This window comes from Sebastes umbrosus, chromosome 12 (assembly GCF_015220745.1).
Source record: "Sebastes umbrosus isolate fSebUmb1 chromosome 12, fSebUmb1.pri, whole genome shotgun sequence".
Lineage (NCBI taxonomy): Eukaryota > Metazoa > Chordata > Actinopteri > Perciformes > Sebastidae > Sebastes > Sebastes umbrosus.
In genome coordinates this window covers 26304921-26316037 of record NC_051280.1, presented here as the reverse complement: position 1 = coordinate 26316037, position 11117 = coordinate 26304921, and the positions used below count along the sequence as shown (strand labels likewise).

At 42.3% G+C, this 11117-nt stretch overlaps 1 protein-coding gene across 1 annotated transcript; it reads right to left on the bottom strand.

Annotated features, from left to right (window-relative positions):
* Window positions 1–2755: 2755 nt before the first annotated feature.
* On the bottom strand, window positions 2756–9858 carry LOC119498177 (kidney mitochondrial carrier protein 1). The gene is made up of 9 exons (XM_037786761.1): window positions 9629–9858; window positions 9355–9502; window positions 8052–8146; window positions 7693–7778; window positions 6729–6824; window positions 6506–6630; window positions 5164–5287; window positions 3795–3875; window positions 2756–3279 (listed from the first exon to the last, which is right to left on the bottom strand). Exons 1-9 carry the CDS (start codon window positions 9690–9692, stop codon window positions 3238–3240), a joined length of 861 nt encoding a protein of 286 aa, XP_037642689.1. The 5' UTR covers window positions 9693–9858; the 3' UTR covers window positions 2756–3237.
* Window positions 9859–11117: the final 1259 nt, after the last annotated feature.

Below are 11117 nucleotides of genomic sequence, written 5' to 3'. Positions count from 1 at the left end.
AGAAAAACTGTCCTGTTGTATTTCAGCCCGTATCTCTACTGCAATATTGAGCAAAATGGCAATAGGCCTGTGATTTTTTTTTTTTTATTTCTTTGTCAGCACTGTGCAGCCCAGAAGCGGCACGCTCCCTGTTCCAAATGGATCAACAGACTATACGATGATTTGTCTCCTTGTCTACATTTCCATCCCCTCGTCCGTTTATCCAACCATTTATTCACCCCGTGTGTTGCGGCGAGTGGCGTTCTCATCAGAAAGAACAAAAAAAAAAAAAAAGGAGAGGAAAAAAGGGGCAGGGTGTTTGGAGCAGAGCAGAGCCTTATCCCTCCGACACAAAAGCTCACTCTGATCCCTGGAACACAATAGAGCCAGCCCCCCTGCGCCCTTGGGCCAGGCAGCAAATAATACCCATAATGCAGCATGTCTGTGACTGCTGGAATCCCCTGTGGCCTCGCTTGCCCAGCTTGTAGAGGACTGTGCCAGAGACGTGATGCCAGGCAGCAGCCTATATAATGCCAATTTAGAGATGCCAAATCCTGGCATACACACCACACATTATTCTCTCATTCAACTCTCCTTATGGACAGTGAGGGATGTTGTTGTGCATTGAATAGATGTCAGTGAAGCAAAGTGCCCTTCAGGTCTATAGTGTGTGTACTGTACACTAAAACAGCATTCAGACCCTCGTCTCCCCCCCCTCCATCACGCTCCGTGGCGCCGTTTGGAAGTTATTCAACTCAGCCGTGTTTGTCACATCAACAACAACGTGGCAGTGCAACTCGCGGTGGCTCAGATGAAGCAGATACAAGTAATAAGTCCCATGGTGACGCTCCCTAAATAAAAGAACAAGGCGCACACACACAGAGAGATTCCCCTGCAACGTTTCCCACCGCGCTCCCCCGAGCTCCCATCGTCTCCTCAAAACAGAAAAGGAAAACTGGGAATTTACCCACAGAAATAAAAGAACAATCATATCTTAACATTCCCCCTGAATAATTCACAAGTCATTGTTTGCGGGATGCTGCGTGAAACACGTGTGTTTGAAAGAAAACTGGGCAATCCCTTAGAAACAACACGACTGTGCTAGATTTGTGGCCTCAAAATAGACGGTTGGGAATTTAAGTTAATTCGACTGAGTGGAGTTGTGTGGCGGGTCAGTGTAAAGCTCCACAGCGCCACGCTGTGGTGAAAACAAAACAAAACACTGACATGCTGGGTTTTTCCTCTCTTTTATTTTCAAATATACAAGGCAGCTTTTACACCAACATCAAAAGTAAACTTGGCGGCTCACAATAGCCAGCAACATATTCATTCTGTACAACAAAAGCTCACAGACAGCTCGCAAATACAGTAAATGAAAATACGCCTGGAGTCAACAGTGGATCATGTGCAGCGGTTTCAGTGCCTTCGAGGAATAAACGTTGCACTTTGGATACCTTAATCTGTGTCAGTGGTCTAAACCTAAAGCGGCGTGATATCATATGATGATATCATAATGGCTGTGTTTGTAATAATATTTTTACAGCAGCGTATATGAAAACAAGAACCCAGGGAGTCACCCCTCCCCCCAGCTGCCCCCCGGCTATATTTACCGTCTGCACTGGCTGGCATGAGGGACCACTAGTCTCGCCACATATGGGCATGTGTGTGTGTGTGTGTGTGTGTGTGTCCTCCTGTCTGAGCACCCACACTGCTCTTCAGGCTGTTTACATGATGTTATTTATTACAGCACACAGTGATGTATTCTTGGCTCCTATAACTCTGTAAGTAGCCCAGGGAGACTCTTAGAATAATAAACCAGTTCACCTTTTCACACACTCAGCGCTCAATTTAGAAATATATATAAAAAAAAAAGTATCCTAGTTCAAGTTTGTTGGTTCATGCACACAAATGTTTTTTCTTTTTCAAAAAAGGGAATGATCGCTGCGATTGTCAGCTGCTGTCCGACATTCTCGGTCCCTAAGCACGCGCAGGCGGCCTGTACCACAAACTAAGGCACTCAATTTGGAGACCACTTTATAAGAGTAGAAGACTGAAAACACAACTTTTAAAAGCAGCTTCTGGCTGAGAAAACAAGCTTCAGAAACAAGAGTCTTGGTTTCTTATTCTTTCCCGTTTACTAAGGGTGGGAAATAAACAACTGATTCACATATGTATCACGTTTTTTTTACGATTTTGAAATTGTTTTGTTTTTTTAATGACAGAATCGATATATTTTCTTCATATGAGTCTATGCGCAGGTAAAAGGAAGTTACCGCTTTTATTGTTGTAGTCTGAGTAACGTGACATCATATCCGTTCCGTATCCGTCAACCAAAACAAACCACACTGAGCGGAAACGAGAAAAAGAAGAAAACGGCAGAGGGTTGGCATGGATACGACCTGCACCCTCCCATTTTAAATCTAGCGTGGTAAACACTACACATAGAGTAAAGAAATTACCAGGAAAAGCAGAGCTAGACATCACGGCTAAAGCTGCATGCTAACTCCGTCATGGACAGGAAGCGTTATCGTATTGCGGTAACGTGGTCAAGCCAGCCTCTACTCGCACTTCCACTAATTTGTGAGGGAAATGTCTTTATTCTTTGGGTTGCTGGAATAAAATAGAATAAATAATGCCTTACAATGACTGATATATTTGACTTCAGGACATCTTTGACTAGAAACATGCTGAAAATCAAACATTTTTACTGTATCAATTTAGATATTTTCCAACGTAAAAGTCCCTAGAAGTGTATGATTCAACTTTTCCCCCACTGTCTAGAGTTAAAAAAGTTAACAAAAATCTGAATAAATCGTAACATTGAATACTTAAAAATCGCAATACATATCGAATTGGCACCCAAGTATGGTGATAGTACTGGATCAGGAGATAGGTGTATCGTCCGAGCCCTACCATTTACCAGACAATAAATTAGGTGACATGAACTGAAGGGGCCATCATCAAATATAAATGAGCAGTTAAGCTTAAGATAGTATGTGGATGAGCTAAAATATCAGATAGGAGTGTCTTCCACACGGGCCACAGGCTTTAGGAGACGTGTAGCCCAAACAGGAATCAGGAAAATCCTCACGCCGTCCGTCGTACGTGGGTCTGCGTCAACCCTCTTTCCCCCCCCCCCGTTCAGTGGATCCATCAAGGATCCGTTACCATCCAGCCATTTCCCGATTTTGGTCCTCTCGGCTCGTCTCGGAGCGTGACCACATACTCGTCTCTTCTTCGCCGTCTCGTTCCGTCAGGTCACACGTTGAGCTTCTTCAGCTGTTCGTACGTGAGGAAGAACTGGACACAGAGTAAAGGAACACAGGCAAGAAGAAGTGGATTTTGTTTGTTGAGCGCGGGAGGCTCACTGAGGAATTTTGGCTCTTTCTGTACTTCAGCTCAAAGCCTCCCTTGTTACCTCGGACTGCTCAGCTAGAACAAGTCAATAATCTCATTACGTTTTCCAGGCCTGGTTGGAGCACGATGACGACCTGACAGAACTTCCCCTGTAAAGACTTTCATAGAGTTCTCTCCTCCTCTTACCCCCCCACTGAAGGCCCCCTAGGTCCTCTCCAACCAGGGCCAGTGGGCTACTGAGGCAGTAGTTTCACAAAGTTACATAAGAGAGTGAGCTAGCATTACGCTAAGCTCCCCCCCCCCACTGGTGCGTGGCTCGTAACGCCACACGTCACTGACTGCATAACAGAATTTACAACTTTTTTCCCCCGCTGGTTTCTCCAGCTCAAAAGATATTGCATCACAGAGGGTATAATATGTAAACAGAGGGGTGCACTAATGAGATGGTTAAAGGATACGATGATGTTCCACGGTCCCAGGCGGAGCCAGTTGGGAAAGAAACCCTTGTAGAGGGCCATGAAGCCCTCAGAGCGCCACGTCTGAAAAGAAAACAAACATGTTAAAACCACCCGTTTTATCTAATTATCCTCTGATGACCGCTCTAAAGTCCTCTTTGGGCGTTTTTGAACTAAATCAGTGACATTAAGGTCTGATCTAGATATTCAACATTATTACATTATATTACATATTCATTCAGGAGGCAATATTCAAATGTACACTCAAGTCTAAAAATTGTACGTAAAGCAATGTATTACTGCAGAGTCATCCTGACTTTTAGTCCTTAGTGGGGGTCAACCTCCAAAACACTGGATCCTACATTTCCCAGAATGCAATCAATTGTATCTATCTGTCTTTTGTAGTGCTGCGTTCCATTTACCTCGGAAATCGATGCGGAGCTGGGAATGACGTCACACTAGAGTTGACAGTGTTACAGCACAAGTTGGAAAACTTAATGGGGTTTGCTCCAGCCAGGCTAGGCATCGTTAGCAATACCGGTTGATAACGACGCATTATGCCGGTATTTTGCTCATACAAACACCGTAGCAACATGTCCACAAATAGAAGTTGGACACTACGGTGTGTAAGATTGATTTAATGAGATACAAATAAGTCAGTAGTGCTAATGAACACTATATTGCTACAGCTTTTGTACTGTTGATACGCGGAGCAGCCATCCCGGATTTTGAGGTCGGGGTTGGTGAGGTTCGTCTGACACAGAAGTAGGGATGCACCGATCTCGCTTTTTCAGTCCCTATACTGAGTCCTGGGCTTTGGGTATCAGCCGATACCGAGTATCGATCCGATACCAGTGTTTAATTAATAAGCTGTATGCCTCACTGTGTGGAAGTGACTGGGTTCATTATTTTATGTGTAAGGCAGCATCAGGCTTGACTTAACAACATTGTTTTCCTAAATTTGTAAAACCAAATGTAACAAATAAATACATAAATATAATTTCCTGAATTGTTATTTATTATTAAAATAATCATTAAAAAATCTGATTGAATTACAATTTAAGTGTAAACCTTTTTAATGCAGCAACAAATTGGCTAAAATTGGATTAAAATTCCAGTATATAATGTATATAGTATATAAACATAGAATTGAATTGAATAGATCGGTCCCACTGTTACCCGATCCAGCTATTTGAGTTAATATTAGCTCGATATCTGATCCGGTAGCAAGCAGTGCATCCCTACACAGAAGACCTTATATAACAAGCTGAACAGTACTGCCCATAACGAGTCAACGGATCTTCATCTGTGCTCCTTTAATGTAGTCTTCTCCAAACACAATCTGAACAGGAACAAGTGTAAGGTGACTGACCTGCAGTATACAGTCCACTGTTCCCTGGTACAGAGCTGTTCCTCTCTGGTTCATCATGCGTGTCCGGACTACGTCCACCGGGTTGGAGGCCAAAGCCCCCGCCAAACCACACGCAAAGCTGGACCTGAGGGACAACAAGACGCAAGGTCAAATGATAATGTTTCATTTTGTCCCACAGTTAAATCGTTGGTGCTAAACAGTCACTGCTGTGGTGTGTGCTGCCGCTGCCACAAATGTAACAAACGTTATTTCCTGCAACGCTGAGAATGAAACACACTGACTATTCTGAAAAACTTGAATTAACAGTCTGTAGGTTGAATGACTATGGTGCTGTATAAATAGAGATAAATGCAAAAACAACGACTTGAAATATCTCAGCGCAGTATGCAATCTTCTAATGATGATGGTCAACACAAACATATTGAACAAGGCTGTGTATCATCCCCTTAAAAAAGTGATAGTTTGGGTGTTTTGAAGTAATATTTATAGTAGATGAAGGTCAGCACGTCCCCAGTTTGGAGAAACAGACAGGAGTACCAACACGGAAACAAAGCAAAGTGCTGCTGTGGACGGGGCCGGCAGCAAAACGTATTTTACCCTCCTTAAAGAAAGGCTCACCTAAAGAAACAAATACAAGTTTAAGTGTACGCTACATTTATAATATTTTCAACTCTTTACCTTTCCGTGAGACAGCTATACAGTCTATGTTTCAGACGGGGAACTGAAGCAGTTATCAATGCTCTTGCCAAAGCCACCAGACTCCATTGAAAAAAACAGTAATTTTTTTTAGGTCGTTTGTGTTAATGTGTGACTTTGGTGAATCTGAACCAACCAAAGTCACACAATAACACAAAAGACCTAGCTGATCGAGGCAGTGGTAGACCATCAACCCCTGTGTTCTGCGAGGTAAAATTACAAGTTTTTTCAATGGAGTCTGGTGGCTTTGGCGGCTTCAGTTCCCCGTCGGAAAGGGCTATCTTTCGACCAGGTAAAGAGGTGAGAATATTCTAAATATAGCGTACACTTAAACTGATTTTTTTTTAGGTGAGCCTTTCTTTTAGGTGGCTAAAATACATTTTGCTGCCGGCCCCGTCCACAGCAGTAAATTACTTTGCTTCCATGCTAATACTCCTGTCTGCTTCTCCAAACTGGCGGCGTCACAACCGTCATCTACTTTAGGTAATACACTGACTATGGATAAGTGCTTCATACAGCCCCACTTCAAAACACCCGAACTATCCCTTTAAGATACTGACATGTGTCTTGCCTTGACAAGCAATTTCCCCCCGGTGGGAATATCACATGAGAGATGAGGAGGAGGAGGATTACTTTGCAAACTTACACAAAGTGTGTGTACACGTTGTCCCCCATGTGACCCGACAGGATCAGATGCTTCTTGGTGATGTCATAGACCGGTAGCTCGACCCCGACCACGATGGCCGCCCGCTGAGCCGTTAGAGAAACACCCTGAAGCAGAAAAGAAAGGGTTAGGCATGTTAGGTGTAACCTTTGCAAACAGAGGTCGTTTAGCGAAGCAAACAAAGCATTTTTCTGGCTTTCTGTACCTTCCACAGTCCTCTTGTTCCCTCCTGCTGGTAGATGTTGATGAAGTTGCCCATCATACTGCCCTGGATCACTCTTCCCTGAGCCTGCATGCGGATCTGTTAGAACAGACAGCGATAATTTCCATAAACTTGAACCTGAGACACTGAAAGCATACACTATCAGTGTGGAATGCTGTGCGTTCACCAAGCCAAGTAAGGGGGTATATTAATCTGGCGACCATCGGAATGCAAAGGCCAAAAAAAGTTAGAGGCAAGTTTGGCAAGCACGCTGTCCTAAAGTATTTTCTTTATCTTCATTTCCAGGAATTGTCAAGGCCCTTCGCTGGACTTGTTTTTGTTTAAAATTGGCCAGAATTTAGAGTTAGAGAATAGAGTTTGCAGATTAGTTTTGGTTTGTGTGTTTGATTTGGCGGCCGAAGCTGGAAGCACCGCGCTGAAAACGCAATGTTCCTCAACCTGCAGCCGCTTCCATTAGTCTGTTAACAGACACACAATGTGGACGGGAGGTAATTACGACCGAGACGAAGCCGGGCAAAACATTACGAGTACAGAACAACATGTGCACACACACACGCGTCATATTCATGCACCTATATCGTTTACAGAACACTATGTTAATCCTCAGAGGCTTCTATCTATAAATAATTTACAAGTGGGGTCTTGATAGCAGTAAGACGCCCTTCACTCCACTTGGCATGCTACCAGATGACCACACCTAGGGCCTGGGGCTCATCTAGAAAGTGCATATTAATCTCTCAGTTTTTCAAAACAATAACTGAAGTACTTTAGGCTGCACGGGTAATTACAGCTGTATGTATAAAAAAAGTAAACACAATTAAAGTCGACTGCTGTTTTTCCATATTTACTGCACGCCTTGGTGCAGTTCCAAGAAAATTGTCAAACCTGCTCTACTGCTTTGGAGAAAACGCGACAAAAACAAGCGTCACGTGTGGAAACAAGCTACCTTCAGCACATCGGTGGGGTTAGCGATGGAGGACGAGACGACTCCGGAGAGAACGCCACACATCACATTAATCAGCAGTGTCTCATCTGAAAAACAAGAAGAGTGGGCGGCACACACTGTAACTGTGAACAAGCAGTATTTGATACACTGCATCAGCCGGTCTGTTGCAATTTGTCTTTACAGTGCTTTACAGAAGCAAAAATGCTGATACATATTTAAATAGGTCACACATTCTGTACATCTGCGCCACCCCTGTGACATTTCAAGAGGAATGTGCATAATAGGTGCAAGTAACCGCCTGCCAAAACATGTGCGGAAGTGTGCGTGTCAGAGAGAGAGAAAGAGAAACTGGAACTCACCCTCTGGTCTTTCAACCATCAGTCGCTTTAAGCTCTGGTATGTGCCAATTTTGATGGTCCCATAGGAGGCCTGGCGCAGCATAGCAGGAGCTAATCTGTAAAGAGTCAAGTTTATTTTTATTACCCGGTATCACAATATGTCAGTGGTCTTAATAATAGACTCACAACTATGGTTCCTGACCTAGCAAAAAACACTTAAAAAGGGACTGTTTGGAACTTCTTACACGTATAAATCAATCCGGGTCGGTGTCTCATGTGCACTGTTCAGACTCTGACTCCAACACAAACTACACGGAAGCACCAAAACTGCAAAGTTGTATCTAGTGAAGCCCGTCTGTTAAACAGTGTTGGCGGCCGTCGTAGTGTGCGGGGGAGACCGTAGCTTTGGTCTCCAGGGCCGGAGTCTCTGCTGTACTCTGCTCCTCTGCCTGCTTGCCTTCACTCACACACCGCGCTCGTTCTTGCTCAGCTCGCTCCACCTCTACACGTGCATGCGCGCACACTACACACTGCAGAAGAGCTGGTAGCTCTGAGAATATCTTGTAAATGTACAGTGGACGTTTGTGCAGAAATAAATGCTGCAGCTCCTCCAGACCAACAGAGGTTTCCTGTGTCTTGTGAAGTGACAGGGCTCTGCAAGTTACTTTATCGTCTCCGACCGGGTGCCGGTGTCTCCCCTGTTCCCTCCGGCCGCGGTCGGGAGGCTGAAGCAGGAAAAGCCAACACTAGGATCAGCAGTGATTCATGGAGAAACCTTCGTCTGGTCAGCTAACATTACTGCCAAGCAGGTGAACTATAGAGTTATATTGTGGTTTTAGCTGACGTGTGTCGCCTCACTGTTTTTAGCGATGCTCATTCATGTCTATTTAGAGCGAGCAAGCGCGAGCCCGACGCTGACTTTCGTTGACTTAACGGCCAGAGGTGTCGCTGTTAACAAGCATTTCTGAAAGTTACAAATAGTCCCTTTAATGTTCTTTTGCACTTTGTGGCAATGTTCTTGAATGTTTATGTAAAGCACTTTGAATTGCCCTGTTGCTGAAATGTGCTATACAAATAAAGCTGCCTTGCTTTGCCTTGAGACAGGCAAATCTAAGACCCCTTTCTTAATTTGGGTAGATGAGGTGCAGTAAAATGTAGGAGGGGGAAATGTCTGTTACAAATATAGGAAGTGCACAAAAAAGGAGGAAGTGTAAACATTCAGAGGAAGTAGGATTATAAACAAAGAATAGGTACTTGTGTAGTTAATGCATGATTTGGAAGACAGATATATAGAGACTAGTTTGCAGAGCTGCAGCATACTGACCCTGAGTACAGAGCCCGGAGCCCCTCCTCTCGTACTATCCTCACTATAGCATGGAGCATGCCTCGGTACCGGATCTCGCTGTACTTGATGTCGCCTACTTGGCCTTGTACTTGAAGTCTCGTCTTGGCCAGGTCGATTGGGAAAGTCCCTGCAACACAAAGACACAGGATATCATCTTATGAGAGTGTAAAAGACAACAGAGATGTGAGTAATGAGCGTTAATCCACAGCAGCAGCTCGGCCTCCTCCTCTTCCTGTCTCTCATCATCACTCACCGCATTCCGCCGTCACGGAAGCCAAACCGCCGAAAACAAACGGCTTCCAGTTGACGTTAGACATTGTTCTCTCTCCAGCCGTGTACCGAACAGTGAAAACTACACGGTGAACCGGTGGAGAGTTGAATATGACGGTCTACAGCTGAACAACAGCAGCTGCGGTTCAGTCTCCTACCCGGCGTTTGAGAAGCTCCTCCTCTCTTCTCCTCTCTGCTGCTGCCGGTCTGTAACTAAGCCCCGCCCACCGCTCCTCCACGTCATCACTGTCACCGCCCACTGCCTGTTGCTAAGCAACCGCACCAGACTGTCTCAAGGCAAGGCAGCTTTATCTGTAGAGCACATTTCAGCAACAGGGCAATTCAAAGTGCTTTACATACACATTCAAGAACATTTCGACAAAGTGCAAAAGAACATTAAGACATAATTAGAACAGTTATAAAAACATAAAAACGTTAAAGATTAGAAAATGAAAACAAGTTCAAAATAAAAGCTAGGATAGAAGCTAAAATAGAATATAACACACAAGAGTAAAAGTTCTAGTGCAGTATAAGATCAAAAAAGAAAGGAGCCATGAGCCATGAGAACATAAACATATGCTTTCAATCTTCCCTACAAAAAAAACTATTTATGTTGATTATATTGTTAAACTAATTCTACAGACATAATTAAAAAAAAAATATGTACGGAAAGTATATATATATATATATATATATATATATATATGTTTATAAAATATATATATTTATTATATATATATATATAATAAATATATATATATATATATATATATAAACTTTCCACACTTTTTTCATATATATATATATATATATATGAAAAAAGTGAAAAAAGTCTGAAAAAAACCCTAAAAAAAAGTTTGAAAAATGCTGGAAAAAAAGACTTAAAAATATCTGAAAAAAAATGTTGGAAAGAAAAGTCTAAACAATGTCTGAAAAAGGTAAAAAAAAAAAAAAGAAAAAAAAGAAAAGTTTGAAAAATGTTGGAAAAAAATGTCTGAAAAAAAAAGTTTGAGAAATGCTGGAAAAAATGTCTGAAAAAAAAAGTTTGAAAAATGTTGGAAAAAAGGTCTGAAAAAAAAGTGCTGGAAAAAAAGTCTAAAAACAAATCTGAAAAATGTTGGAAAAAATGTCTGAAAAAAAAAGTTTGAAAAATGTTGGAAAAAATGTCTGAAAAAAAAAGTTTGAAAAATGTTGGAAAAAAGGTCTGAAAAACGTTCCACAAAAAGTCTGAAAAAAGTCTGAAAACAAATCTGAAAAATGTGTGAAAAAAAAGTTTGAAAAATGTTGGAAAAAAATGTCTGAAAAAAAAGTTTGAAAAATGCTGGAAAGAAAAGTAAACAATGTCTGAAAAAGGTAAAAAAAAAAAAAAGTTTGAAAAATGTTGGAAAAAAACTCTGAAAAAAAAGTCTAAAAACAAATCTGAAAAATGTGTGAAAAAAAAGTTTGAAAAATGTTCTTAAAAAAAGGTCTGA